Consider the following 26,899-nt stretch of genomic DNA (forward strand, 5'->3'; position numbering starts at 1 on the left):
TACACCGGCTGGACAGGTGCATATCTTTTTATGCACCCGTTCGAGGTGACCTTGGTAAGTCACTTAACCACTCAAGACCTCAGTTTTCTCATATGTAAATTGGAACCAAGGATGTGAAGGTGAAATAACATGTTAAGTGCTTAAAACAGGGCTTGGCAGTTAGTATTAGGTAGTATTATTATTAACATCATCATAATTGTTATTTCCTTGGGAAGTGGAATTGGTGGGTTAAAGGTCTACATCCTTTCCCAAAAGACAGTCAACCCAGCCATTTTTTACACCGACGCCTTTAAATATTCTCTGCTTCTCTTTCTCAGAGAAAAACTAATCACCTGGAACATGTAGAAAGTTTGAGCTCCGCTGCCTGTGGGCAGTGGGGAGTCACAGAGAGCTCTAGAGCAGGGCTAGGTTCCCCTTCCTGCAGATTCCAAAGGATTGCTGTGGATGGGGGAGGCGGAACGGACAGGGCGGGGGGAGCGTCGCCCGCAGGGGTAAGGGGTGCAAGCGCTCCGGAGAATTGGGGCGTTGGTCCCGCATTTCTCCACCTGGGGCCAGCCAGTGGGTGCAGAGCCCGCTCCCTCTTGGCCCGGCCAGGACCCGGATGTGCAACGTGCGGGGCTAGCGGCCGCCAAAGCTGCACTGCACTCCTTGGCGGCCGCTGCGCTAGGATAACCTTCTCCTCCCCGACGCCGCCCGCCGGGCGTCGGAGAACGCAATGGGCCGCGCGACACCTCGCTGCACTGCGATTGCCGCCCCGCTCTCTCCTTTCCTCCGAGACGAGACCCAGCACGCGGCCCCACCAGTGCTGGGCTCATACCCCTTTAAGAAGCCAGTCGGGGCCGAGGGTGGGCGTGGTAGCCGGGAGCGAAAGGGGGCGACGTCCCGCCGCCCAGATTGGCCGGAGGCCCAGGCGGCGGCCCCGCGCCTGCGCAGTGCGCAGCGGAGCGCGCCGTAGAGGCGGGGGCTGCAAAAAGGAAGGGCGAGCGGGTGCTAATTGGCTGCGGTGGCGGCCCCGCCCGCTAGTGGCGGGCGGTCACGTGACGCGACGCTGGGGGCTCCCGGCGCGGGGGACGCTGGTGGCCAAGATGGCGGCGGAGCTGGTGGAGGCCAAAGTGAGTGAGCGGCGGCGGCGCCGGCCCGGGCGGGCGGCCGAGGGGGCGAGGGCCAGGCGGCGGTCCGAGGTCTGCGACTTCCGCATGGGGCCCCACGGTGCGGACCGCCTGCGGCTCGGCGCCCAGCCCCCTCGTTCGCCCCCCGGCCCTGGAGCTCCGGTTGCGGGCGGGGGGCGGGGAGGCCGGAGGCGGGGGGCGGGGCCCCCAAACCTCACCCTAGTCCTCGCGCGGGGAATCGGCTCTGGGCATGAGGCAGGGTCCTCCCCGCTTCAGCCTGAGCGCTTAGGGTCCACGTCTCTCTAAACTCGGGCAGCGGGCCGCGCCTCCCAGCTGGAGGCACAGTCCCCCCCGGACAGCATGAGGGGCTGGGCTGCTGGTCCGCTCCTCGCCCCGAGCCGGGCTCCGTGCTCTTTGGCCTGGGGGAGTGTCTTCGCCTCCCTGCTCCTCGGGGCACGGGGGGCCGGCGTCTGGGTCTCAGCTTCTCGGTGCAACCCTGCAGGCTGAGATTAGCGACGCCCTACCCAGAAGGGCCCTCTGACCCTTCTACCACCGCTCCCACCCTCGGGGTGAGGACCCAGGATCCTCAACTGCCCCCAGACACAGCCCGTCCTCTTGGGGTCTGTGCCCCACGGTGGAGCTTGGGGCCCTATTGGGCCCTCGAGCGGATCCCAGAGCCCCGCCCCCCCGGATGCCCTCCCTCTCACCCCCAAGTGGATGCGGTGTTCTGCACCCCCGGGATGGCGTCCTGACCCCTGAACTTGGTTCGGAGCCTAACTATCTACTATCTCTCCGTTTGGGGCACCGGGCTCTCTCTCTTTCCTCCCTGTTTTCCCTTCGCACAGCATCTGTGAGGCTTTGGACTCTGCGCCTGGGGTCTCTAACCCTCACACACGCGGCGTCAGACTCTAATCTTGGATGCTTCCCTATATTCCACTCCCCAGTGAGTCTCCTCAGATCATAGCACTCTCCCCACACAGTCCCAGAACCACCGCTTTAGACCCCTTTATGCACCCAGCTCTGGTTTCTGAACTCCCCTCCTCTTTCTGCCGGTCTGTGACGTTGTCTTTGGAGGTCAGGGTTGGTTTCAGGATAGGCTTCTTTCTGTAGGATAGCTCCCCGGTGCCTCTCCCCCTCTCCCCGTGCTCTAGTTTGGGGTCCAGATTTCACATCCCGTAGATCCCATCCCCTCTCCTAGCTTGGGACCCCTTTGAATCCTCTTAGGACTAAGCTGGGAGCATCCTCACCCCAGGGGTACACTTTTCCCAGGTGCCTCTCCGAGGTCAGGCTCCAGAACCCTTGCCTCAACTAGATTATGATTCTCCCCTTCTTCCCTGAGAAGTTAAGGAACGTGATACCAGGGAAGTTCTTCACTGGACTGAAGCACTGCCTCTTGCCCCCTGCTGGTCTCCCCTCCCCAACAACCTGTAAATGTCTCTCACTCTCCCCTCTCCTTACATCTCCCTTCACTTCCCCCTGGGATCTGAAATGCAGCCCTCTAGGTTCTGTGATTATAGGGTATTGCCCTCCCTTCCCCCAGACCTACACCACACACACTTCTGCACTTCTCTAGGGTTTGGAGAAATTGAAACTTGTTCTAGAGAAGTAGAGAGGTCTGAACTCTGCAAGCCCAAGGTGGCAGCCTGCAGGCCTGATGTCCCTGGAGTCCTGAAACTTAATCTCCTCGAGGGACCATTAGTGTGACTCTGGGCCCCCACCCTCCCAGACAGAGGGTAGGGTCTGAAGTCTTTTTTATTCCATCCAGAGCCTTGAAATATGATCCAGTGAACTCTACTTGACCCTCCGGTGGCTGGCCGCCCCCCCCCCACCGCCCAAACCCAGTTAAATTAAGTGGACCCTTTTTTCAAGTTCTCTATAACACTAGCCTCCGTTCAGGGGGGCTTGAGACTGCAGCACCACTTGCTCATCCTAGGGAGCTTTCTTTCCCCTTCAGTCTCTTGCGGTCATTGTGAAGTGCCTTCCCTGTAATTGAAATGTCCCCCCTTTTAGGCACTTTCCTAACCTCTCAAGAGCTGGAGGTTTTGTCTTTTGGGGTGCAAAGTCGGCTGGTTCAAGGGAATACTGGAGGTCTGAGCTTAACCCAAGGCCCCTGATAGGTATTGGGGAGGCGGAGTTGGCCTGTGAACTCCCTGGGATACTTTGTAGCAGTTTGTACCGTCTCCTATTTCCTGGAGAAAGGGGCTTTAACTTTCCTCCCATGCTCAATACGCTGGAAAAGGGTTAAGTTAAGCTCTGATGTTTCTCCACACAGCTAGCTGCAACTCTGGAAGCCCTTGTGGCCTGGTGCTGTTTATAAACACAGATCTGAGGGGCCGGCAGGGGCAGGATGAAGCCTCAGCAGGAGGTGATCTGTCAAGCCCTTGGGGCTTCCTCCTGAATGCTAGTGCCCCTCTCCCAACCCTCTCTCCCACCCCCCAGTGTCAAGGGCAGGCTCCTCCCTGGTGGCAGCTGCTTAGAAATCAGAGTGGCAGCTTGAGGGGTGTGTCCCCGGATGCTGGTGCCGGAGCTCCAGATGTCTAACCTGGTGGAAGAGGCTATGCCTTGGGGCAGGGAGGGGGTCTTCCAGGGGTAGGATGGTGTCAGGAGATGTGTTGTGGTTGGACTCAGAAAGGCCAAGCTCACCTGCCTGTGGCTCCATGGGAGGCCATCAGCTTGCACATGGCAGCGCCTCTCCCCTCATCGGCCTTGGGCCTCTTCCAGAAGAAACAAGTCTGTGAGCCTTTTTTCTCTGATCAAGGTAGGAAGTCAGGCTGAGAGAGGTGACGCCTCTTTGTTTCAAAGCTTTCTGGACTCTCTGAGGACCAGCAGACTGCTTAGGTACTTAGGTAGGGGGTGTGTTGTGGAGTGAAGGTCCTTCCAGGCCCCCAGGCAGCTGGGTGTGAGTGGAAGGTCCAAATCCAGTCCTGTCATTGCCACACAGGGAGGGAGGCCTTGGGCCAACCAATTCCCTCTGGGAGCCTCAGTTTTCTCGCCTATATAATGTTCAAGTCCTTGTGAAATGAGTGGCTGAGAACTCCCCTGTAGTAGTTGGCACATGATAGACCCTCCACTCCACAGCTATAGTGCAGGAGTAGGAGGAAGACCCTTCAGCAGAAAAGGGCTCCCCCTTGAGGTTCTGCAGGCAGGACTGGACAGCCCCCTCTGTTATCAGCGTGAGCCTGGTGGTGTACCTATGGAAGGAATCTTAGCTCTTGCGCTGACAAATGAGGAGCCCAAAGTCAGAGAAGCCTGATAGCAGACCTAGGGTCGTCTGGGAACCTAGTGCAGAATCTGGTTTTGAACCCAGTGCTCCGGAGTCAGACTCCATGTCTCACCCTTAAATAGCCAGGAAACGGGAAACATCCATGTCTCCTGGATTGAGGCTGCTACATAAACCCTGGCAGGGTTCCCACCCACCTCCAACAATAACACTTTCTCGGGTTTAGTTTAAGCGATTTATTGGTTTCTTTGGGTGCTATTCTGCCCCATGCTCGCCAGCTTTCCATATCCACTCTTGTCACTTGTACTGTGTGGTTTTTTTTTTCTGTTCCCCCTGGAAGTGTCTTTTTCCCACCACATTTCATTCAGGCCAGCTTCAGGGCTCAGCATGGGTGATCTGAAACTCTGCCGGCCCATCCTCTTGGGACACTTTGCTTATGAAGCATATTGGGGAACTCTCATTCCCCTTGGTGTCCCAGAATCTCACAGAGGGAATGTATCTTCAGGCAACCCCAAAGAAAACATTGGGATCAACTGAGCTCTTGTGTTTGGTTTGATTTAGTTGGAGGGACCCTGCCAGACCTCATCACTTTGCCACAGTTCAGTTAACAGCCTCTCCAGCTGCTGGATTCCCAGAGCCTTCTTCTCAGACCCATGGTTCTTTTTTTTTTTTTTTTAAATCCTCACCCCAGGATATTTTTCCATTCATATTTAGAGAGAGTGGAAGAGAGAGGGAAAGAGAGAGAAACACTGATGTGAGAGAAACACATTGATTGGTTGCCTCCTGCATGCACCCTGACCAGGGCCCCAGGACATGGAAGGGGGAGGAGCCTGCAACCGAGGTATGTACCCTTGACCAGAATGGAACCTGGGACCCTTTGGTCCACAGGCTGATACTCTATCCACTGAGCCAAACCGGCTAGGGCAGTGATGGCGAACCTATGACACGTGTGTCAGAGGTGACACGTGAACTCATTTTTTTGGTTGATTTTTCTTTGTTAAATGGCATTTAAATATATAAAATAAATATCAAAAATATGTCTTTGTTTTACTATGGTTGCAAATATCAAAAAATTTCTATATGTGACACGGTACCAGAGTTCAGTTAGGGTTTTTCAAAATGCTGGCACGCTGAGCTCAAAAGGTTCGCCATCACTCGGCTAGGGCTTGGTTCTTAATCGGGGCTGATCCTGCCCCCAGGGGATATTAGAAGATGTCTGGGGGACGTTTGTGATTATCATGATTGGGATTTGGAGGTGCTCCTAGCATTAAGTGGGTGTGGGCAGGGATGCTGCTTAACACCCCACAATGTCCAGGACAGCCCCTACAGAGGACAATCCAGCTCACTTGTCTACATTGCCCAGATGGAAAAAGCCTGCTGGAATGATCAGCTAAAGTGCTCAGCTGTAGGTCAATGCTGGGGACAGTGTAGTAGAGATGAGCAACTCCTGGCATCAGTCGGGCCTGGGTTTGAATATTGGCTGTAATGTGGAGCTCACACCAACCTGGGGGATGTTTTAAGAGTCACAGTATATAATGACATGTCCAGCTCAGTTCCCAGCAGGTGATTAGTATTAAGTTGTGGCTATCATCCTCTAGAGCACTGGTTCTCAACCTTCCTAATGCCGAGACCCTTTAATACAGTTCCTCATGTTGTGGTGACCCCCAACCATAAAATTATTTTCGTTGCTACTTCATAACTGTAATGTTGCTACTGTTATGAATCGTAATGTAAATATCTGATATGCAGGATGTATTTTCATTGTTACAAATGGAACATAATTAAAGCATAGTGACTAATTGCAAAAACAATATGTAATTATATATGTGTTTTCTGATGGTCTTAGGCGACCCCTGTGAAAGGGTCGTTCGACCCCCAAAGGGGTCACAACCCACAGGTTGAGAACCGCTGCTCTAGAGTCTAGACCTGTGATGGCGAACCTTTTGAGCTCAGCGTGTTAGCATTTTGAAAAACCCTAACTTAACTCTGGTGCCGTGTCACATATAGAAATTTTTTGATATTTGCAACCATAGTAAAACAAAGACTTATATTTTTGATATTTATTTTATATATTTAAGTGCCATTTAACAAAGAAAAATCAACCAAAAAAAGGAGTTCGCATGTCACCTCTGACACGCGTGTCATAGGTTCGCCATCACTGGTCTAGACCAAAGGGAAAACATGTCTGTGGCTGACATTGGTTGCACATTTATTCTGCTTTACATGAGTTACCTCATCAGGTCCTTCTGACATACCAATGAAGAGACTGAGGGTCAGAAAGGCCATCAGTCTGCTCTGTTTTGGGAGTGGCTGAGGCTGTTTATGGAAAAACAGGATTCCCAGTTCCTGCCCTGGGGATGCTTTTAGGCCTGAAGATGTGAAAAGAGAACCTAAAATAGAAGGCGGGGGTGGGGGCAGTCAGAAGAGCTTTTGCTGTGTTGGCAATGCTGAGGAATGGAGGAGGAGGGCAGCAGGGCTGAGCTGGGAGGGGGCATCATGTGAAAGGTGAGCTTCAGTGGAAGTGGGATCAAGCCCAGGCCAAGTGGGATTGATACCAAAGCCTCCTCCTGGGCTCCCACTCGCACCAGCCAGAATGAAAGGGGAGGGAGCATGGGATCAGGTGGTAGCTGACAAGGGCCTCATTTTGTTATCCCCCCACTCGGCCCAGGCAGTTCAGGGAAGCTCCCATGCCCCATTGGTGGCCCCTGACTCTGGCAACCGCTCCCTCTGATCACATGTGTCTGTGGTTGCTCTTCCCAGAACATGGTGATGAGTTTTCGAGTCTCCGATCTTCAGATGCTCCTGGGTTTCGTCGGCCGGAGTAAGAGTGGACTTAAGCACGAACTTGTCACCCGGGCCCTCCAGCTGGTCCAGTTTGACTGTAGCCCTGAGCTGTTCAAGAAGATCAAGGAGCTCTACGAGACGCGCTACGCCAAGAAGAGCTCAGAACCCGTCTCCCAACCCCACCGGCCCCTGGATCCCTTGACCATGCACTCAACCTACGAACGGGCCAGCACTGTGCCCAGGACTCCACTCACAGGCCCCAACATTGACTACCCTGTGCTCTATGGGAAGTACTTAAATGGACTCGGACGGTTGCCTGCCAAGACCCTCAAGCCAGAAGTGCGCCTGGTGAAGCTGCCCTTCTTTAACATGCTAGATGAATTGCTGAAGCCCACTGAACTGGGTGAGTCCACGTCCTCTGGGGGTCCTGCCTTCCAAGTTCTGATGCCTGTGGCCATGGAATATTTTCTGAGAAGCAGCAAAGTCAGGGTGCGGCAGAAGTCTTGTTCCTCATAGGAACCACAGGGACCACATTCGGGTCTTTAGATTAGTGACCTAGTGCCATCTAACAATATTTCCCTAATACCAGCAGCTTAAAACCATTGAGAGTCCCAGTTTCCAAGGGTTAGAACTCTGGAACAGTCTAGCTGGGTGGTTCTGACTCAGAGTCCCTCATAAGATCGAAGTCAAGGTGTTGGCCAGGGCTGGGGGTGGTTGTCAGCCTGGTGTCAGCCTCAGCTGCTGCCTGAGCTCAGGCTGGGGAAGGCTGACCAGCCTCAGCTTCCTGTGCCTCCAGGACTCCAAGTGGAATGTTCTGGGCCTCTTATTAACACTCAGATTTTCCCTGAGTGTTCTCAGAGACCCCGCCCATTATCTCTTACATCTCAACCCCCACTCCCCCATTTATTCATTCACTCACTCACACAGTGTATATTGAGCACCAGCTGAGTGGGAGCCACTGCACGCACGTGTGCACACACACACACAGACACTGTTGAACCCCCACATCTTTGCTTGGCCCCTGCTACATGCCAGATATAGGCCCTGGTCCTGAGTTGGTCCCTGGGTGCTGTGGCAGAGGTCACAGTCCCTTCATTGGCTACTTGGCTCACTCCCTTCCATCCTGCTGACCCAGCATCCTCTCTTGCTCAGCCAGGGGGCCCCTCTTTGCATGCAGACTTCAGCTTCAGTCCTGTGTTAGCCTGCCCCCTGTCCTGCCTTAGGTGTGGGGGAGAGGTAGAGGTGCAGCTGCCTTTCTCTTCTTACTTACAGACCTTGGGCTTACTTACAGAGGGGCGGTGGTTCTAGGTGAGGTTGCAGGAGGTAGAGGAAGGAGTTCTGGTGATTTCGGCCTTGGAGTCTGAGGCCGTTCTCTGCTTTCTCTCTGACACAAGGAGATGTTTCTTGCCAGCCCCCAGGTGGGGAGCAGGTTGGCCCGGCAGCACCTGTCACAGCGTTGATGTGGCAGTGCTGGAGTCCTCCAGGACGACTTCCCCTTTCTCTGCTCCCTCAACCTCTCTAGATGCTGGAACCCATCCCCACCACACCAGTGGTTTCTCTGCAGGGTTTTGGGGTCCTCAGGACTGGCTGGCTAGCTAATCCTGAAGGTTTTCAGATTCCAGAATCATCTTCAAAATGGGGAGGCTGCGTTTTCACCGGGAAGCTGCAGGGCAAGCCTGGCGCTGGGCGGGGAATGAAGCTGGAGGTGACTTTGAACTTGGGGCGGCTGGCAGGTTCTCATCCCCTGCCTGGACCATGGGCTTCCTTCCTGCACTGCAAGCCTGCAGCCACTCCCACCCCATAGTGCATTGCTTTACGCTGTGCCCCCAGGGACCCTGGTCACCTGATCTCCGGGAGAGTCTGCTCCCCTGACTACACCAGGAATTATTCTGCTGGTGGCTCAGAACAAAGAGGCCGACCCCGCCCTGCCTCTGCTCCCACCCACTCGCCTGCCCTTGTCCCAGGGTGTACCCCTTCTCTGGGAGTCCCCCCCTTTTTTTTTTTAGAACACTTGGCGGCTGCCCGGGTTCCTAGGGAGAGGCCTCACTGAGCACAGGCCCTAACCCTGAAGCAGTCTGGTCCCCTCTATTCCCAGACCAGCAGTTGTCCGCCCACCTTACACCCTGGGTACCTCCCCATGTGAATTCTGGCGCATTGGCCTTGCCCAAGAGCTACTTTAGGAGGCTGTGCTCGGCCAGCTTTCCTTTACCCCTTGCATGACCTGTCAGCCATAACAAAGCTGGCTTCTAGATGGAACCCGTACTGGAATAGTAGACATAAATCACACAGGGTGTGTTCGGGCTCGGGGGAGGGGAAGAATAGAGCCACAGACTCAGAACTGAAGGACCTTAAGACACAGATGATATCATCCGGTTGGGCAGGAGCTGGCCCAAGGTCACACAGCATTGCTAGGAAGGGGCTCGGGGCTGTGTACTCAGTCCTCTTCCTGATTCTCATCCTTCCCCACACCATCAGTGCTTGCACCCCTGCAGGGAAGCAACTGTTCTGAACCACATAAAGGTTCTGGATCCCAGACCTCCTCTCCACACGAAGGGCCCATCTGTCTTTCCCTTCCCAGCCGGGATAGGCCAGTAGCCAGGCGCTCCCAGGGCAGGGGCACTTGCTTCTAAATGATCCTGGGTCATGCTACTTTAGCTTGGGGCTCACTGGGTATCTTACAGCCTGAGGGTTCCCCCAGCCCAGCCACTTAGGGTGTCAGCCAGAATCTGACAAGGAAGGCCCAGGTCTCACTGTCAGGATTGGGTGGGGGGAGGGAGGCCATTATGAGACTTGCGCGCGGAAGGAAGGAAACACAACCTGGCTCAGTGGTGCTCTGAGAGGCTCCCCAGCATCCTGTGGCCAGCTCCTCATAGTGTGGGGACATTCAGCCTACCCCACTGTCACCCTTTGTCCTGATAGCTCCAGATGCCCCCAGTTCTCCACCTGCCCCCTAGAGGTGGTCAGCACCCAGGTGGTTGAGAGCTGTTGGTCTGGTGCCTGCCTCATCGTTCATTCAGCCTGAGCCCTTTGGCTGGCATTGCCTAAGCAACAAGAAGGTGGTGGGGTCCCTGGCCTGGCACATTTTGCCAGGAAGTTGCACTAGAGGTTATTATAAACAGTGCCGGGTTAGGAATGGCCTGATTGTGGAATACATGGTCTTTAGGGGTCTATCAGTACCAGGAGCCCCTTACTATGCATTTGTGTGGAGGTGGCATTCCTGTCCAGACCTGAAGGGTGAGTAGCGTAAACTGGACAAAAAAGGGAGTGGGAAAGTGTGTTTCAGCCAGAGGCCCAGTGGTGAGAGAGAGCTTGTAAATGAAGGCCATTGTGATCAGAGCATGGTGTGGCATAGGAGGAAGGAGGGAGAACAGAGGCCAAAAAAACATGAGACGGGTGGGCCAAGGGGAAGCGAGGGGATTGTCCCAACGGCTTTGGAGTTGCTGAAGGTCCCATGAACTTTTCCAGGTCTTGTTTTCTTGAGTTCTTTCTGAGGCAGGTATGATCTCTGAGGTGCAGTGGCCGGCCTGCCGTCGCATAGCCAGTGTGGTACATACTTAGCTCTATTCCTTGATGTGGGAGCCTAGACAGTCCTATGGCATCCCAGGTCCCAGGCTGCCAGCAGACAGGCTTGTGAGATGGAAGACCAGTCCCATCAATGGACTTCTTCAAATCCTCCTTTTCTTTTCATTTAAACTTAGTAAAATTATGTGTTCATCGTAGAAAACATGGGGTGGTAGTAGAGAAACCAGCTGTGGCTGTGCTCCCTGGAGCATCCCTACTGGCCGAGTGGGCTTGCCGCCTTCTTTTCTCCATGGTGCAATCCTATGAAGATGTGGCTGTATCCTGACTGTTGTTTTGTCATCCTCCTCCCACCCCACCCTAGTATATTGTGAGCATCTGCTCAGGTCCTTAAATATTCTTTGCTGGTGCAGTGTTCGAGGCTGCCTGGCAGCCTGGGGTGGAGATGGATGTGTGGGCTCTCTTTGTTGGTCAGTATCTCAGATCTAGCCCAGGGGCTGGTTCCCAGAATTCCCATTCCCTGGAGGACTCAGAGCAAGGGGTTCCCTCCCTTTAGTCCCTGGGAGGTGCAGAGGCATGTGGTTGTAAGCAGGGGCTGAGAGGGCATATATCCACAGCTACTCAGTTTCCAGCAGTGTGGATGACAACTGAAGTACTTTTTGGTTCAGTTGGTGCCCACGATGACCCAAAGACACCTGACCATTGTGCTGATTCTTAGGATGTAAAGGTTTTGGAGAAAAATGAAGCAGGGAAGGAGGTGGGGAGTGCCAGAATTGCAAGGGTGGTGGTGTAGGTTTTTTTTATTAATCTTCAGCCGAGGATATTTTTTCCATTGATTTTTAGAGACAGTGAAAGGGAAGGGGGTCAGGGAGAGAAAGAGAGACTTGAATGTGAGAGAGACACATTGATTGGTTGCCTCAAGCACACACCCTGATCAGGCCTGGGGGTTGAACCTGCAACCCAAGTACGTGCACTTGATCGGAAATTAGACCTGCAACCCTTTGGTGCACGGGCTGATGCTCTAACCACTGAGAACACCGGCCAGGACGGGTGGTACAGGTTTTATTTATTTATTTGTTTATTTATATTTTTTGGTACAGTTTTTAAATAAAGGTGCTTGGGGAAGACTTTCTTCCCAGTGCATTTTCACAAATTTAGAAGATACCAGGGAGGTGGAGATCATTGAGGGAGGAATGATCTAGCTAGAAGAGGGGATGGTACATGCAAAGACCTCAAGGGGGGATGTATTTGACAGGTAGGGAGCATAGGAGGAAGCCAGGGTAGCTGCTGTGGAATTATGGCTACAGAGCTGGACAGATCATCCCCGAGGCCCTATGTAGCAGAGGTGAGCCCCGGGAGCCTGGAGACCAGAAAGTGGTATTTGTACTGATCAGAACAGGCAGTGGTGGTGGGGAGAGGAGAGCACTGAGTGCCAACAGGACTGGCTGAGGAATTGATGGGGGAGGGGATGTGACAAGCGTCATGGATGATGTCCACATCTCAGCCCTGAACAGCTGAAGGTGGAGCTGGTGAAGGCCTGGCTTTGGGGAATCCCCAGCCCCCTCCTGATGGTGGTGTAAAGTATGCCTTGTCCCAGCTGAAAATCAGATTCAGAGTCCTCACAGCAGCCTCACCTAGAAATAGGGGCCATTCCAGGAAAGGGACCCTGGGTTCTGGTCCTTCCACCACCAGCTTGCCCACATTTTTTAAATAATGTTTTAGAGAGGAAGGGAGAGGGATAGAGAGAAACATTGATTGACTGCCTCCCACACAACCCCTACTGGGGATCGAGCCCGCAACCCGGGCATGTGCCCTGACAGGAATCGAACTATAGACCTCTTGGTTCCTGGGTTGACGTTAAACCTCTGAGCCACACTGGCCAGGCTTGCCCACCTTTCTTACACTGTTACTGCTGGTAGAGCTCCCTGGCCAGTGAGTGTGTGGCTCCCAAGAAGCCTGCTGGTGTCCCTTTCCCTTCTCCCTGGGGGTCACTGTGAAGTGGGGTGATATCTTTGACCTCTCACCCAGTCTTGACAGCTCAGATAATGTGAAGCCTCACCTCCCCCCACAAATGCCCCTGGGCTCTTTGGGCAGGCCTGACTGAGGTGTCTGCAGGTGGCCTGCCAGTGTCCCCATAACCAATTAGGTGACCCTCCTCAGGACCCCAACCAGGACTCTGAAGGGACCAGCAGGGCCCTCAACAAACAAGCACGAATGGGCAGTAGTGTGGCCATGGCAGCAGCCACCTCTTACACCACACCAGCTACAGACTTGGCTGTGCACTCCGAGGGGTGGATCCTACGCATGGAGGGCACCTAGACTTGGATCAGGATAGGGGTACACGGCCCCTCACAGATCTGGAGTACAAACTCAGGCAGTCTAGCTTCTAAGCTGGAGCTGGTTTTAAGTTTGAATCACATTTGCTTAAATAGATTACCTGTTGTGGTTTGGAATTCAGAAGGTTCTAAGACAGGGTTGGCCAATTAGGGTGGGGGCCAACCCCACTGGCTGCCTGTTTTTCTAAACCAGTTCTATTGGTGCACGGCCACACCCATTTGAACGCTCACTGTCTCTGGCAGCTTCTATGATACAAGGCAGAGTGAGGACATCAAGGCAGAGACCTTGTGGCTCAAAAAAGCCAAAAATATTTATACTCCAGCTCTTTATAGAACAGTCTGCCCACTCCTGTTCTAAAGGATTTGCAGTATAAATTTTAAAAGCTCCCTCCTACCTTTCGCAGTCCTCTGAGGCTGTGATTGTGGCCAGTTCTGCCACCCCCTCCCCCAGAGACATCTCTTGCACAAATAAGCCAATGTGCACTTGCACAGACCCCCTCCCTCCATTTGGTTGCACACGTAGCAGCATGATAAACACAAGGGGGCATGAGGCATGTGGTTGTAAGCAGGGGCTGAGAGGGCATATATCCACAGCTACCCAGTTTCTACTGCTTGGCCCTTTTTAGGCCGGGAAGCAGGAAATGGGCTTTGCATCTGCTACTTTCAGGTAACCAAAACACCTTGGAGGTTACTCCTTATTGGAACACAAAGAGCATCTTGATCCTTTGTTACCTGTTTTCCCAGTTGCATAGTATTCCTTTGTATGAGACCTCCTGTAGCATGTCTTAACCAGATCCCGTTGGCCGGCAATCAGGTGGTTAACAGTTTTCTGCTGATAGAAACCATTCTGAGTAATGTGTGACTGTGAGCATTTTTTCTGTATGTGTGAGTGTCTGTGCTGATGGGCACGTGCTCACCGAATGTGTCAGAACAGCCATTCGAGGTGGGGACAGAGTTGTTGCTGGTGTCTTACAGACCTGAAGAGAGCAGCCTGGCTCAAGGGTACATGGCCTGTCTGTGCTGCATACTCCCAGTAGCAGTTCTCTGCTACTCTCCCCTGGAGTAGCAGTTAATAGTTTTCCTGAATAAACACCTGAACTCCACAGGGATGATAAGGCTACTGCTCTGAGAGTGACCCTTGGTGGGGGGCATGGGGTGGGTGAGTGGTAAATATTCCCTGAACCATAGGCTGGGGTTTGGCCCCAAGAAAGAGTAGGTTCCCTCTCACCCTCATCCCTGCCTAGTAGGACTCCGCTCCCATTTCCTGCTTCCCGGCCTGAAAAGGGCCAAGCAGTAGAAATGACCGTGATCCCTTGCCGGGGACCAGACATGACCCTGATCCCATGTTTGTGTTTAGTTCCACAGAATAACGAGAAGCTTCAAGAGAGCCCATGCATCTTCGCGCTGACGCCCAGACAGGTGGAGCTGATAAGGAACTCCAGGTGCTCTGGCCCCACCCTTTGCTGACCTCCATGGCTAGATGGTGGGTGGGTATGGTCTTAGGTGGCCTAGGAGAGCCTTCAGCCAGATCTGACGCAGAACCTGCATTCTCACCCCCACTCCAATCAGGGTCTGTGTGCACAATCAGCAGCTCCGAGAGGTGGGCCAGTGTCTCCCTTTAACAAAGTCTGCCCTCCTTAGCATTGTTGACATCAGGGCCAGGTCCTTCTCTGAGGGGGGCCATCCTGGGCACTGTAGGGTACTGAGCAGTATCCCTGGCCTCCACCCTCTTGGTGCCAGGAGCACCCCCAGTCATGATGACCACAGTTCCAGACATAGCCAGTGTCCCCTGGGGCAGAGTCGCCCAGGTAAGGACACTGGGCTGTCCCCAGGTCTCCGACCCTGCTCTCTGAGACTCCATCTCCAGCTGAGACAGCAATCACCACTGGAGCAGCCGCTTGTTGGGGCACTCAGCACATGCCAGGCCCGCACCCACCAACCTACTTAATATCCACATCAGCCCCTCATTGTCCAGAGAGGGGAAGTCATTGCCCCAAGTCACCAGTGAGTAAATGGCAGGAGAGAACATTCTAGGTGGTATCTATTGGCCTTCGGTTCCAAGGGAGGTAGTGGGTTAGGCTGCCTGGCTTGCCCAGGAGAGGCCAGTGGTCACCCAGCTGAAGGGTTGGCATGGTGCACTCCCACCTCACTGACCCCTCCTTTCCTCTCCTTCCCTGTGGTTTCCTTGGGGCACAGAGAACTACAGCCTGGGGTCAAGGCCGTGCAGGTCGTCCTAAGGTAAGCCAGGTGTGCCAGCTCCCCGAGGGAACCCTTGGCTATTTCCGCCTTGGGTGGCTACAGCCTTGCTGTGTCCCACCCCAGGTGCATTGAAGCTAGGTCCCCCTTCCTCACGACAGCCCTCTGAGGCTCCCAGCTAGAGGTGGAGCCTGTTCCTCCCTTCTTCCTACTGGCTGTCCCTGGCTGTGGACACACCACTGTCCATCCCCACTCAGGCCAGACGTGGGGCCGAGATCCCCTTGTGCAGCCCAGCATTGTGATCTACCCATCAGGCCAGATGCAGCCCGGTCTGTCATCCTTGCCTCTCCCAAGGGCCCTTCCCCTGCCCTCAGCCCCATGGTACCCGTTGTCATTGCAGAATCTGTTACTCAGACACCAGCAGCCCTCAGGAGGACCAGTACCCACCCAACATTGCTGTGAAGGTCAACCACAGCTACTGCTCAGTCCCGGTGAGCAGGGCAGCCCCCGATCTGTTGTTGGGATGGCCAGCATGGAGGGAAGGGCAGGGACACAGACCATCTACAGTGGCTGAGCCTCCACCTGTTTCTAGGGCTACTACCCCTCGAATAAGCCCGGAGTGGAGCCCAAAAGGCCCTGCCGCCCCATCAACCTCACTCACCTCATGTACCTGTCCTCGGCCACCAACCGCATCACTGTCACCTGGGGGAACTATGGCAAGGTGAGTGGAGTGGGTGCTGCCCACTTGCTTGCCCCATCATCCCTGACACCCCTATCCCACCTCTGCTCACCCTGCCTGGCCCCACCCAGCCCTAACACCCTTCCCTTCTATCCCCAGAGTTACTCGGTGGCCTTATATTTGGTGCGGCAACTGACCTCCTCAGAGCTGCTGCAGAGGTTGAAAACCATCGGGGTCAAGCATCCGGAGCTGTGCAAGGCACTGGGTGAGCACTGCAGTGCCTTCCCTTAGGTGACTGAGTGTGGTTCTAGCTCTATTACTGCTTACCCTCCCTTTGCTGGACGTGAGGAGCTTGTCTACAGGGGGTGCTCTTGTCAGGAACCTGGACCTTCCAGGATCCATTCAACACCCTGGGGGTCAGGGAACTTGGGAGGTCTCTAGAGGATGTTGGACTGTCAGTGCAGAGGACGGAGGCAAGGATTGGCGAGGTGTGCTCACAGACTCGAGTGAGCCAGGGGGTCTGGGTGCGCTGAGCATGTGGGGCTTGTATAGAGCTTTGCAGGGGCGTGGAGGAGAGGAAGACCTCAGGTGGTGGGGTCTGGCCTGTTGGCTGCAGTGCAGGGAATGGGGTGGGTGGGCCCTGGGTGGGCCCAGGAGCATGGAGAGGGGAAGTAGAGCCTGGATTCATGGTTGGGGTTCAAGGTGCATAGGGGATGACCCAGGTCTGATTAGAAATGGTAAGAGTGTCTGTTTGTTTTCTTTGTACTTTTAACAATCAAAAAATGTGTGTGTGTGGGGAGCGGGGGGGGTCACAGCATTTAAAAAACAAACAAAACATGCCATCAAAAGTGATAGACAAAACCTAGAACTGGTTCTGTCTCTTCCTGTATCTGTGCACCAAGGGCTGCCCAGGCCACAACTGTGCTCAGGAATTCCTCCACTTGGAAGCTGTGTGGTCAAATCACTGGCCCTTTCTGGTCTCTGAGATGACTTCTGATGCCATCTGACCAGTGGGGTCACTGAGGTGCAGAGTGGCGGAGTTAAGGCCCTATGACCCGAGGTCTCAGTGTATGTACCCCTCCCTGCAGCCTCCCCTTCCCTCAAAGGGCCCTTTCTTCAACCCCCAGTCCCATCTGCCTCTCTCCCTGTGGAGACAGTGGCCAATTTGACCAGAGTGCCTATTTGTCAGGGGCAGGGTTCGACATGGGGACTGACCAGGGTTCATCCAGGCACCAGCAGCCACAGGATGGAGGGTGGGGCAAATAGAGGCCTGGCTTGACTCCTCAATGAGGAGTCAGGGGCCTTGTAGAATTGTGGGCTGGAGGAATGTATGTGACAGCCTGGGCCCCTGGTAGGATGAACTGTCAGGTTTTTGCTGAAGGAAGCCCCGACTTCATTTCCACAGCCAGCCCCAAGGTAGGCATCATCACCAGTGGAACTTCTGTTTTTTGTCTCACTTGAACCCTTCCTGATGCTCACGCCTTCTCTCTTTCAGGGGGAAAGTGAGGCCTTGCTTCAAAACCCAGTGCAGCCCTGCTGGGTAGCTCAGTCTAACTAAAGTTAGAGTGTCCCAATATGCCAGGGTTTAAGGTTCACTCTCTGGTTAAGACACATAGAAGAAGCAATCGATGAATGCATAAATAAGTGGAACAACAAATCCATGTTTTTTTCTTTCTGTCTCTCTCCCCCTCTCTCTCCTTCCCTCTTTTCCTCTACTTCTCTCTCTTCCCCACCTCTCTAAAATCAATAAAAAAAGGAGGGGGGGCGGTCATGGTGATGGAAAAATAATAAATAAAATCTTTTTTTTAAAAATATTTTTATTGATTTTTTACAGAGAGGAAGGGAGAGGGACAGAGAGCTAGAAACATCGACGAGAGAGAAACATTGATCAGCTGCCTCCTGCAAACCCCCCACTGGGGATGTGCCTGCAACCAAGGTACATGCCCCTGACCGGAATCGAACCTGGGACCCTTCAGTCTGCAGGCCGACGCTCTATCCACCGAGCCAAACCGGCTAGGGCAAAAATCTATTTTTTTTTTTAAATCAGTGATACTGCACCCATTCTTAGCTGCCCAGGGTCATTTCGATGAGCCAAGGCCTCTGGGGCCACCATTAGCACTTGTTAGGCAGAGAAAGGAACCATGGGATGGAAATTCATACTGAGGTGTTATTGGCTGTGAGAGGAGAAAGGAGGCTTCCTGGAGTCTGCAGCCTCTTGGGCCCAGTTCTGGCTTTAAGCAGGGTGGCCCCCACTCTGCAAGACCCAGAATTGGTTTGCCCTGAGACATCAGGGGGGCAGTCACCTGCCCTGGGACCCTACAGGATAAAGTTTAACTTCTGGCTTTGAAAGCAGAACATGCAGCCCTGGCTGGTTTGGCTCAGTGGATAGAGCGTCTGACTACGGACTGAAGGGTCCCAGGTTCAGTTCCGGTCAGAGGCACATGCCCGGGTTGTGGGCTCAATCCCCAGTTGGGAGCGTGCAGGAGGCAGCCAATCAATGATTCTCTCTCATCATTGATGTTTCTATCTCTCCTTCTCCCTTCCTCTCTGAAATCAATAAAAATATATTAGAAAGAAAAAGAAAGAAAAAAGAAGAACATGCAAGAAAAGGAAAGGAGGGAGACTGGTCCCAGGGCTGCACTAGGTGCTTTTCCTTCCAGTCTTTTTTCCAGCACACAGGCGAGAAGGAGGGCTTTGGGTGCTACTATGAGCATGTTTTCACATTGTATCTCACTTTTTGGTGCTGTTGCCATCTTTTCCTTTATTAGAGAAGTAACATTTGATTGTACAAGGGAAGCTGTGCTGGTAGGTTTGCTTCTACCCTTGCAGGGCCCATGGTGAGCACTTCTGGACTGGGACTTCGGTGCTCCCTAGTGGGCACTGTCTTGAAGTAGGGGCCCTGCCTCCCCGCCAAGGCTTCAGGGATGGTTTTCATCAGAATGAACAGAGGCACAGCAGGTGGCTCTTTTGGTAGCTGTGTGTTGCCTGGATCTTTCCAGAAAAGTCCTGTTGGTTTGCCTCATGGTGCACCCAAGCTATCAGAAATAACTGTGGCTGCTGCCCAACTTGCCTCCTGGCCTGGCCCTGTGGGCACCTCTGCCCCTTCCCCACTAACACTGGCTGCCCCCTTTTCCACAGTCAAAGAGAAGCTTCGCCTGGACCCTGACAGTGAGATCGCCACCACCGGCGTGCGGGTCTCCCTCATCTGCCCAGTGAGTCGATATGGTGGTCCCCCTCCCTCACCTGTTTATTATGTGGGGGCTGCCTGGTGGCCTGTTCATACCCCCTTCCTCTGCCCGCAGCTGGTGAAGATGCGGCTGTCCGTGCCCTGCCGGGCAGAGACCTGTGCTCACCTGCAGTGCTTCGACGCTGTCTTCTACCTCCAGATGAACGAGAAGAAGCCTACCTGGATGTGTCCGGTGTGCGACAAACCAGCCCCCTACGACCAGCTCATCATAGATGGGTGAGTCACTAAAGCACAGGGGGACTGCACTGCCTGCCGGGCTGCACCTCACCTCTCGAGGGTCTCTGGGGAGTGAGCAGCAGAGCCATGCAACTTGAAGGCCTCTGTGCCTTTTGGCAGCGTTGGAAGTCCCAGGTTGCAAACAGGCAGGATTTATGTGTGCAGGCAGCAGGAGTGTAGCTTAGGGTTCAGAAGTGGGCTCTGGACCCAGGAAGCCCACTATTCCCCGGATGACCTGTGTTCTTGGAAGCTGTTTTTCTGCACGTAACACGGAACTGAGAAACCCTTACCTCCAGTCTGATGCACATAGTTGCTTCCTGAAGTTTGTTCAGTACAACCTTAGTCATGCCCTCCATAGAAAGGTGAAAAGGACACACATCTCCACCAAACTCTGGTCACATTCTCCTTGTCCCCTTTCTAGATGATGCTGGTGCATGGCCAGACTGTCCCCACACCACTTGGGGACAAGGGGCAAAAGGCTGTTCTCCCCAAAAGGGAAACTTTGCTTAGGTTTTGGGTTTCCAGAAACCGAGCCCAGCACCTGACTGAGCAGCTCCTGCCAGGTGCTGGCCACACCCACCCCTGTCCCCGAAGTCTGATGGGGGCAGGGAGAGGTGGCAGCCTAAATAGAAGTTGGTACTCAGCTCTGCACCGCCAGCCATTGAAAGCTGAGACTCGAAGCTTGGGGTGTGTACACACAGTAGGGTTGCGAATGACCTATAGGGACTGGGTGCGAATTTGTCCCCTCATTCAAGCACTCATCTCGGGGACCATGTTCAGGGTCTTGCCAAGCCCTCCCTCCCAACTGTCCCAGGAGGTGGACCTTAATTGTCCCCACCTTTCAGATGGGAAGACTGATACTCGGGGGCAGTCACCTGCCCTGGGACCCTCCAGCTCGTAGGTAGCCAGGCCAGGTTCAGCCAACTCTGAGCCTGGATCCCCTCCCCAGAGGAGCTGAGCTACAGCCCTCTGTGCTATCCAACCTCAGGGTGGAATGAGGAGGCCCCTGGGGCTGGACATGAGGTCTGGGTCTGAATGGCAGCTCTGTTCCCAGCCTGGCAGCTGTGCAGCCCAGCACCCGCCTTCCCTCCCCCTCACAGGCCTAGAGTGGGTCACTCGGGCTCGGGTGGTGGAAGCTCTGGCAGGGCTGGGGACGGAGGCTCTGTCCCATACAGACCACGATCCCAGTAAGCCCATGGGGCCTCACGTAGCCCAGGAAGCTTGCTGGAGGAAGGGTTTTTGGTTTATGTATTTATTCTTTGAGGCTCTGCCATCTGTTCCTCTCTGGCCCTAAGCTGGGTGATCCAGGTGTCCCCAAAAGTACTCTGTCCCAGACCCTATCTTCAGGGAACTCCCACCTGAGCAGGGGGAACAGGGAGAACTGAGCCAGATCCAGATCCAGATCCTGTTGCTTATGCTCTGCCTAGAGGATGAAGAGGAACTGTAGAGTGGGGCTTTGGAGGGTGAGTGGGATTTTTCCAGGTAGAGAAGTGCATTGCAGGAAGAGCTTTGTTCACACAAGGGTGACCCTGGGGATGGGCCTGTGAGTGTGGCGATGGAGGGGAGGCCAGAGGGGAAGGGTGGGAAGGACCCCACCAGCTCCAGAGTGTGTCCTGGAGCAGGACAGCCTCCCTCCTGTGTGACTGTGACCTAGGTGGTCAAATTCACTTGGAGGCAGGTGCAACTTTGACACTGAAAAAATGCTGGGGGCCATGGTGACCCATTGCCACAGCAGCATGTGTGTTCTATGCACCAGGCCTGGCCTGGGCATTGGCTGTTCCTCAGGTCCCCCCAGCTGCTGGAGATGGTGGCAGAGACTGAGGCCCTGTGGCCAGGAAGTGTCAAAAAGCGGACACTGGACTAGAACCCAGGCTGCTGCCACCTGGTCTTGTGGCCTCAGGGAGTTCACTCCTCCTCCCCAGGTCTTAGGTCCTCCATTTTGAAATGGGCCTGGCTGGCAGTACCTTAGCAGCCAGTCCCCAGGGTCAGAGCACACCTCATTGGTTCTGGTTCGCCACGGGCACGCTCTGGGAGACACTTGTCTGTATGGGACTGACAGACTCTCCAGGGGCCTTTGAGCAGCACATAGCTGCCCTCTGAGCCTCAGTTTCCTTATCTGTAAAAATGAGGGTAGCACAGAATCAGGATGCCAAGGCGGGGGCCACTCGGTTAGGGGGCTGGGTAGGCAGGACCCTTCTTGGGCCAGCCTCCCGGGCCCCATGCTCTGAAGGTGTTGGAGGGAGTGCCTGCACTGTGCCATGAGTGGGTGACTGCAAGCCTTCAAAGCAACATGGCAGACCCTCCCAGAGGGCCTAGCTTGTGCAGACCCCATGCAGGGAAGCAACTGGCCCCCTCTCCCTCCAGAACCTCAGATCACTGGGGCCTGGCTGGTGCTTTCATGAAACTTCTTTTGCAAAGAAGAAAGTGGCTTAGTGAGCATCCCACCAGAGTCCAGGGGAGCAGGGTGTGGCTCAGCTGGCCTAAGAATCAGTTCTCCTGTACCCCCCCTCCGTGCCCAGGCTCCTCTCCAAGATCCTGAGTGAGTGTGAGGATGCCGATGAAATTGAATACCTGGTAGATGGCTCATGGTGTCCGATCCGTGCCGAGAAGGAGCGCAGCTGCAGCCCCCAGTGCCCCATCCTCGTACTCGGTGAGTCCCTGACTCAGCCCCCAACTGCTCCTTCGTTTGCCCCAATACCTATCCTGGGGGTTTGGCGGTTTCTGAGTTTGACTTGTATCCTGCTGTGTGACATTTTCATCTAAAACACAGCCACCACAAATGAAAAAAGACCAAGAAAACCAAAAAGGAAAAAAAAAACCAGGAGCCCTGGCTAGATAGTTCACTCGGTTAGAGCATCATCCCGACATGCCATGGTTGTGGGTTCGATCTCGTTAGGATACATACAAGAATCAACCAGTGGCCTTTGCTGGTTTGGCTCAGTGGATAGAGAGTTGGCCTGCGGACTGAAGGGTCCCGGGTTTGATTCTGATCAAGGGCACATGCCTGGGTTGTGGGCTCAATCCCCAGTAGGGGGCATGCAGGAGGCAGCCAATCTATGATTCTCTCATCATTGATGTTTCTATCTCTCTCTTCCTCTCTCTCCCTCTCTGAAATCAATAAAAATATATTTTAAAAAAATCAACCAATGAATGCATAAAAATAAGTGGAACAATAAATTGATGTTTCTCTCTCTCTCTCTCTCCCCCTTCCTCTCTCGCTCTGTAAAATCATTACATAAAATATTTTTTTTAAATGAAAAGGAAAAATAAAACAGCCATCCCCGTGGAGTGGATCCCATCCCCTCAGAGTGGAACAGACCAGGGCTCAGAACTCTGCACTGCAGGGAGCACACAGTTATTTAGCACCTGCTGTGTGCCGGGTCCTATACAGGGTGCTCCCCAACATCAGGAGGCCTCTACACGAGGCAGAAATGGTATCCCAGGATTGCCCCTGCCCCTGCCCCTTGCCACCTCATTTCCTCATTCGGTAGGTCTGCAGTCCTGAGCATCTGTCCCTGTCACCCTCAGGCACCTCAGACACCAATGGGCTCCTATCCAGCCCCAACGTCAACGGTGGCGGTGGCAGCATGCTTGGGGGCTCTGGAGGCGGGGGCAGCACAATGGGCAGCATTGAGAATGGGAAGCTGGGAGCTGACGTGGTGGACCTTACGCTGGACAGTTCCTCGTCTTCAGAGGAAGAGGAGGAGGAAGAGGAAGATGAGGAGGACGAGGATGAGGATGGCCCCCGGCCCAAGCGCCGCTGCCCCTTCCAGAAGGGCCTGGTGTCGGCCTGCTGACCGATCGTCATCCACCACCAACTGGTCGGACACTCAAATTTTCCTGGTGCTCACCACGCAGAGGGGTGCAGGCGGGCCTTGGGGTGCAGAGGGAGGAGTGATTTTTTTTTCTTTTTATTGTTCATATGGTTTTCCACCCCTTTCCCTGGATCCTGGCACCTGTACCTCTGGACTCTCCTATTGGAGGATTAAAAAAAAAGTAAAATTACAAAAAAAGTACAAAAGAGAAAAATGAAACAAAAAACAAACTCTTAAAAACAAGACGAGCCGCCCACACAGCTGTTTCCCCAGCAGGAGTCAGAACCCAGAAGAGGGGTGGGCAGGACACTGCATCCTCCCAGATGCCCCACCTCTTCTGATGACCATTCCAGCTGGTACAGAGGGACCTGGGGCTGGTGGGGGCAACAGGGAGGACTGAGGGGCTCCCTGGCAGCAGCCACGACTTGGACATTCATGTTCCTTTGCTTTTCTTCTCTCTGTGAACTGTCCTCTCGCCCAGAGACCCTGGAATGGGCCTCTGAGCAGTGAGAGTTTTAGCCAAGAAGCCATGGAGTGGGTTGGGGTGGGGAGGGGGCGGTGGGGGCCGTGAGCAGGTGGGTGGGGGTGGGCTAGGGAGGGTTTAGCCACAGATGTGTTGTATTTTTTGAAAGTGCAATAACTTGGTATTTTGAAGACCCAGCATGTGGCCAGAACCCCCTTTGAGGTGGGGGCTTCAGGGTGTGGCACCGTGTGGCGTGGGGGGGTCTCAGTTCTTTAGCCAGCTACCTCGGTAACTCCAATTCAGGTTAACTTCCCTACGGAACAGTGCAGATGTCCACGGGTGCCCCCGCCGGGAAGGTGGCCACCTCTGAGGGGCAGCAGGGACTCCTGCCCCGTCCTCTTAATTTGGGGTGGTTCCTTCCCCTCTTGCTCTTGGGTTTTCCGACGGGTACGAGGCCTGCCCTGCAGCCCCTCCCCCTGGAGCCTCATACTCGTCTTCCAACAGGACTGGGCTGGGGGCCACCCTTTAGCAACCCAATTAGCCTTGGGGGTGGTCCAGCAACCATGGGGCTTCCATAGCAACCCCAGATGCCTCCAGGGACCTGCAGCTGGGTGCTTGGCCCACCACCCAGCATCCTTGCCCCCTCAGAAGCCACAACACCCCAGACCACTTCTGCCTGCCCTCCTGTTTTGCTTTTTCTGTTCCCTGTCCTTTCCCCACCAACCCCAGAATAATTTTCCTTTGTATAAACAACTCTACTAGTCAGGAAGCAATATCATTTCAGGTCTAACGACAAAAAGGACATAAATCTGGTCGAGGGCAAATTCAGTTTTACTGTATAAACTCAGTTGCGCAGTCCAGCCTCCCTCAGTCTGCACTGGCAGCTGAAGGCCGCTGTTTTCTAATATTTGTATTCTAATTTAATTGTTTTTTTAAAAATGCAAATAAAAAGGTCAAGGTGAAGCCACCATGGCATCCGCTTTTCTGTGTGTCTGAGGTGTCAGCTGGGGGGCAGGGACCAAATGACAAACACCTCCCCATCCACAGTTTTTTCTCTGCTGCATGGTGTCCAGAATTCAAAAGGCACCACATTTGGTCAAATGAGGATTTCACTTGGAACTGCCTGGCCCAGTGTCCGTCTGCTGGGCCTGGTGAGGCAGGCATTAGGCTCCCAAAAAGATGCTCAGCACCCTGTCACCAGGGAAATGCAAATCACAACCACTAGGAGGGCTAGAATCTAAGAGCAACAAGTGCTGGTGAGGGTGAGGACTGGGACCCTCCTGCACTACAGGTGGGAACATAAGATGGTGCAGCTGCTGTGCTAAGTCTGGCAGTTCCAAAAAGTTAGCCCAGACAATGTGGCTCAGTGGTTGAGTGTCGACCCATGAGTCACCTGTACTATTCCGGTCAGGGCACAGGTCTGGATTGTGGGCTCAATCCCCAGTAGGAGGTGTGCAGGAGGCAGCCCAAGGATGTTTTTCATCAATGTTTCTTTTTTTAAAAAAAAAGATTTTAGAGAGAGGAGAGATAGCAACATCAATGATGAGAATCATCAATGGGTTGCCTCCTGCATGCCTCCTACTGGGGATCGAGCCCGCAACCCCAGCATTGTACCCTGACCAGGAATCAAACCATGACCTGGTTCATGGGCTAAGTCTCAACCACGGAACCACACTGGCTGGGGATCTTAACGTTTCTATCTATCCTCCCTTCCTCTCTAAAATCAATAAAAAACTTTTTTTTAAAAAACACATGGAGTTACCATCTGACCCAGCAATTCCACTCTAGGTATCTCCCCCAAGGGAAATGAAAACCTACCTTCTCATGAAAAGTTGTACATGAATCTTCCTAGCAGCTTTACAATAGCCAAAGGGGGGAACAAGCTCAACGCCCATCAACTGAAGAATGGCTAAAATGTGGCCCATCCATGCACTGGAATATTCAGCTATGAAAAGGAATGCAGCACTGACACGTGCTACAACGTGGACGAACCTGAGCACAGGCTGCTCAGTGAGAGAAGCCAGACACAAAAGACCACACAGTGATCCCACTGATGTGAAATGTGAACAGGCAAATCCACAGAGACAGGAAGTGGGTTAGTGCCAGGGGCGGGGGGAGGGAGAGGGGAGTGACTGCTGATGGAGAGGGGCCTTCTTTTTGGGGGGATGGAATGTCCTGAAACGAGATGGTGGTGGTGATTGCAAAATTTCCAATATGCTACCACCAATGGTTTTATAAAGGGGAACTATACGTGAATGAGATTTCAAAACCCAAAGCCCCTCTCCCTTGGGAGGGGATGCGGGAATGTGAGTGCAGAGGCCACATGGACTGGGTGGCTGTTGAACCTGCTTTCATCGCTGTCCTGATCAGAGGCCTCTAGTTCGCCCTGTGGCTGGTTCAGGTTCCCTCGGTGTCTGGCTGTTGAACCACTGCCCCGCCCCCCACCCCCACCCCCACCCAGTCCAAGTCGGAGACCTGTGTCTGCCATGTGACCTTGCCACTGAAGGACACCTGGAGGCCCTCCCCAAGCCCTGCACTTGGTCTTTCCCACCCAGGGCCAGGCCAGGCCCTACAGATTCCCTGTGGTTGCTATGAAAATCCACTTCACAGAGTCCTGTTTGTCCTCTCCCAGGCTGTGACCACGGCCATCTGTGCCCCCTGGTGCCACTGTCACCCACCCCAACTCCAGGCCCTGCTGGCCTGAGGCCAACTGAGGGATGGGAAGGAGGAGGGTTCTCCCCAGGGCCCTGTAAGTGGCCATGTTTGGTGACCCCAACCCAGAGATGAGGGCTGCAGCCCACAATTTTCCTCCCCAGTGAATGGGCCCTAGCCCAACCTTCTCCCTGGGGATATGGAGGAAGCAGCCAGCTCAGCTCCTTGATCAGGTCACTGGGGCCCAACAGGGGGCTGCACCTTGGAGGCCCCTGGCAAACTTGGGGTTCCCTGTGTAGGCTTCCCTACCCAGGGCCTCCAGAAACCTTGTAGTAGGAGGTGGCCAAGGAGCCCGCTTAGCAGGTTCTTCCTGCCTGTCCCCACTGTCCCTCAGGCCCCTTCTTGGAGCCACCTGCCCTCACCTAGGGTGCCAGACAACTACCCCACCCTGGAGCCCAGAGGCAAGAGTCACTGTCCAGACCCCTCCCTTCCCCACTTCACCTCCCAGGCCTGGCAAGAAGAGTGAGGCTAGCATGGGGTCCTCTCTCTGGAACCCAAGCTGGGACCCCCAAGTGCTATAAACAAGGGACCCAACCCATGGGGAAGGAGCCCCTAAGCCCTCCATCCCCACTCCCCAGGCTCCCCCAAAAACAAAACACAAAA

The 26,899-nt window shown here is 54.2% G+C and overlaps 1 protein-coding gene across 1 annotated transcript; it reads left to right on the top strand.

Moving 5' to 3' along the window:
- Positions 1-1,061: 1,061 nt before the first annotated feature.
- On the top strand, positions 1,062-23,308 carry PIAS4 (protein inhibitor of activated STAT 4). The gene is made up of 11 exons (XM_070415814.1): positions 1,062-1,112; positions 7,090-7,516; positions 14,326-14,410; positions 15,165-15,206; positions 15,565-15,655; positions 15,757-15,885; positions 16,003-16,108; positions 18,982-19,055; positions 19,146-19,306; positions 21,826-21,956; positions 22,835-23,308. The coding sequence occupies exons 1-11, from the start codon at positions 1,086-1,088 to the stop codon at positions 23,101-23,103; spliced, it is 1,542 nt and encodes a 513-aa protein (XP_070271915.1). The 5' UTR covers positions 1,062-1,085; the 3' UTR covers positions 23,104-23,308.
- The last annotated feature ends 3,591 nt before the right edge of the window (positions 23,309-26,899 follow it).

Source organism: Myotis yumanensis, unplaced genomic scaffold (assembly GCF_028538775.1).
Source record: "Myotis yumanensis isolate MYYU_CA2020_CCGP unplaced genomic scaffold, mMyoYum1.0.hap1 SCAF_5, whole genome shotgun sequence".
NCBI lineage: Eukaryota > Metazoa > Chordata > Mammalia > Chiroptera > Vespertilionidae > Myotis > Myotis yumanensis.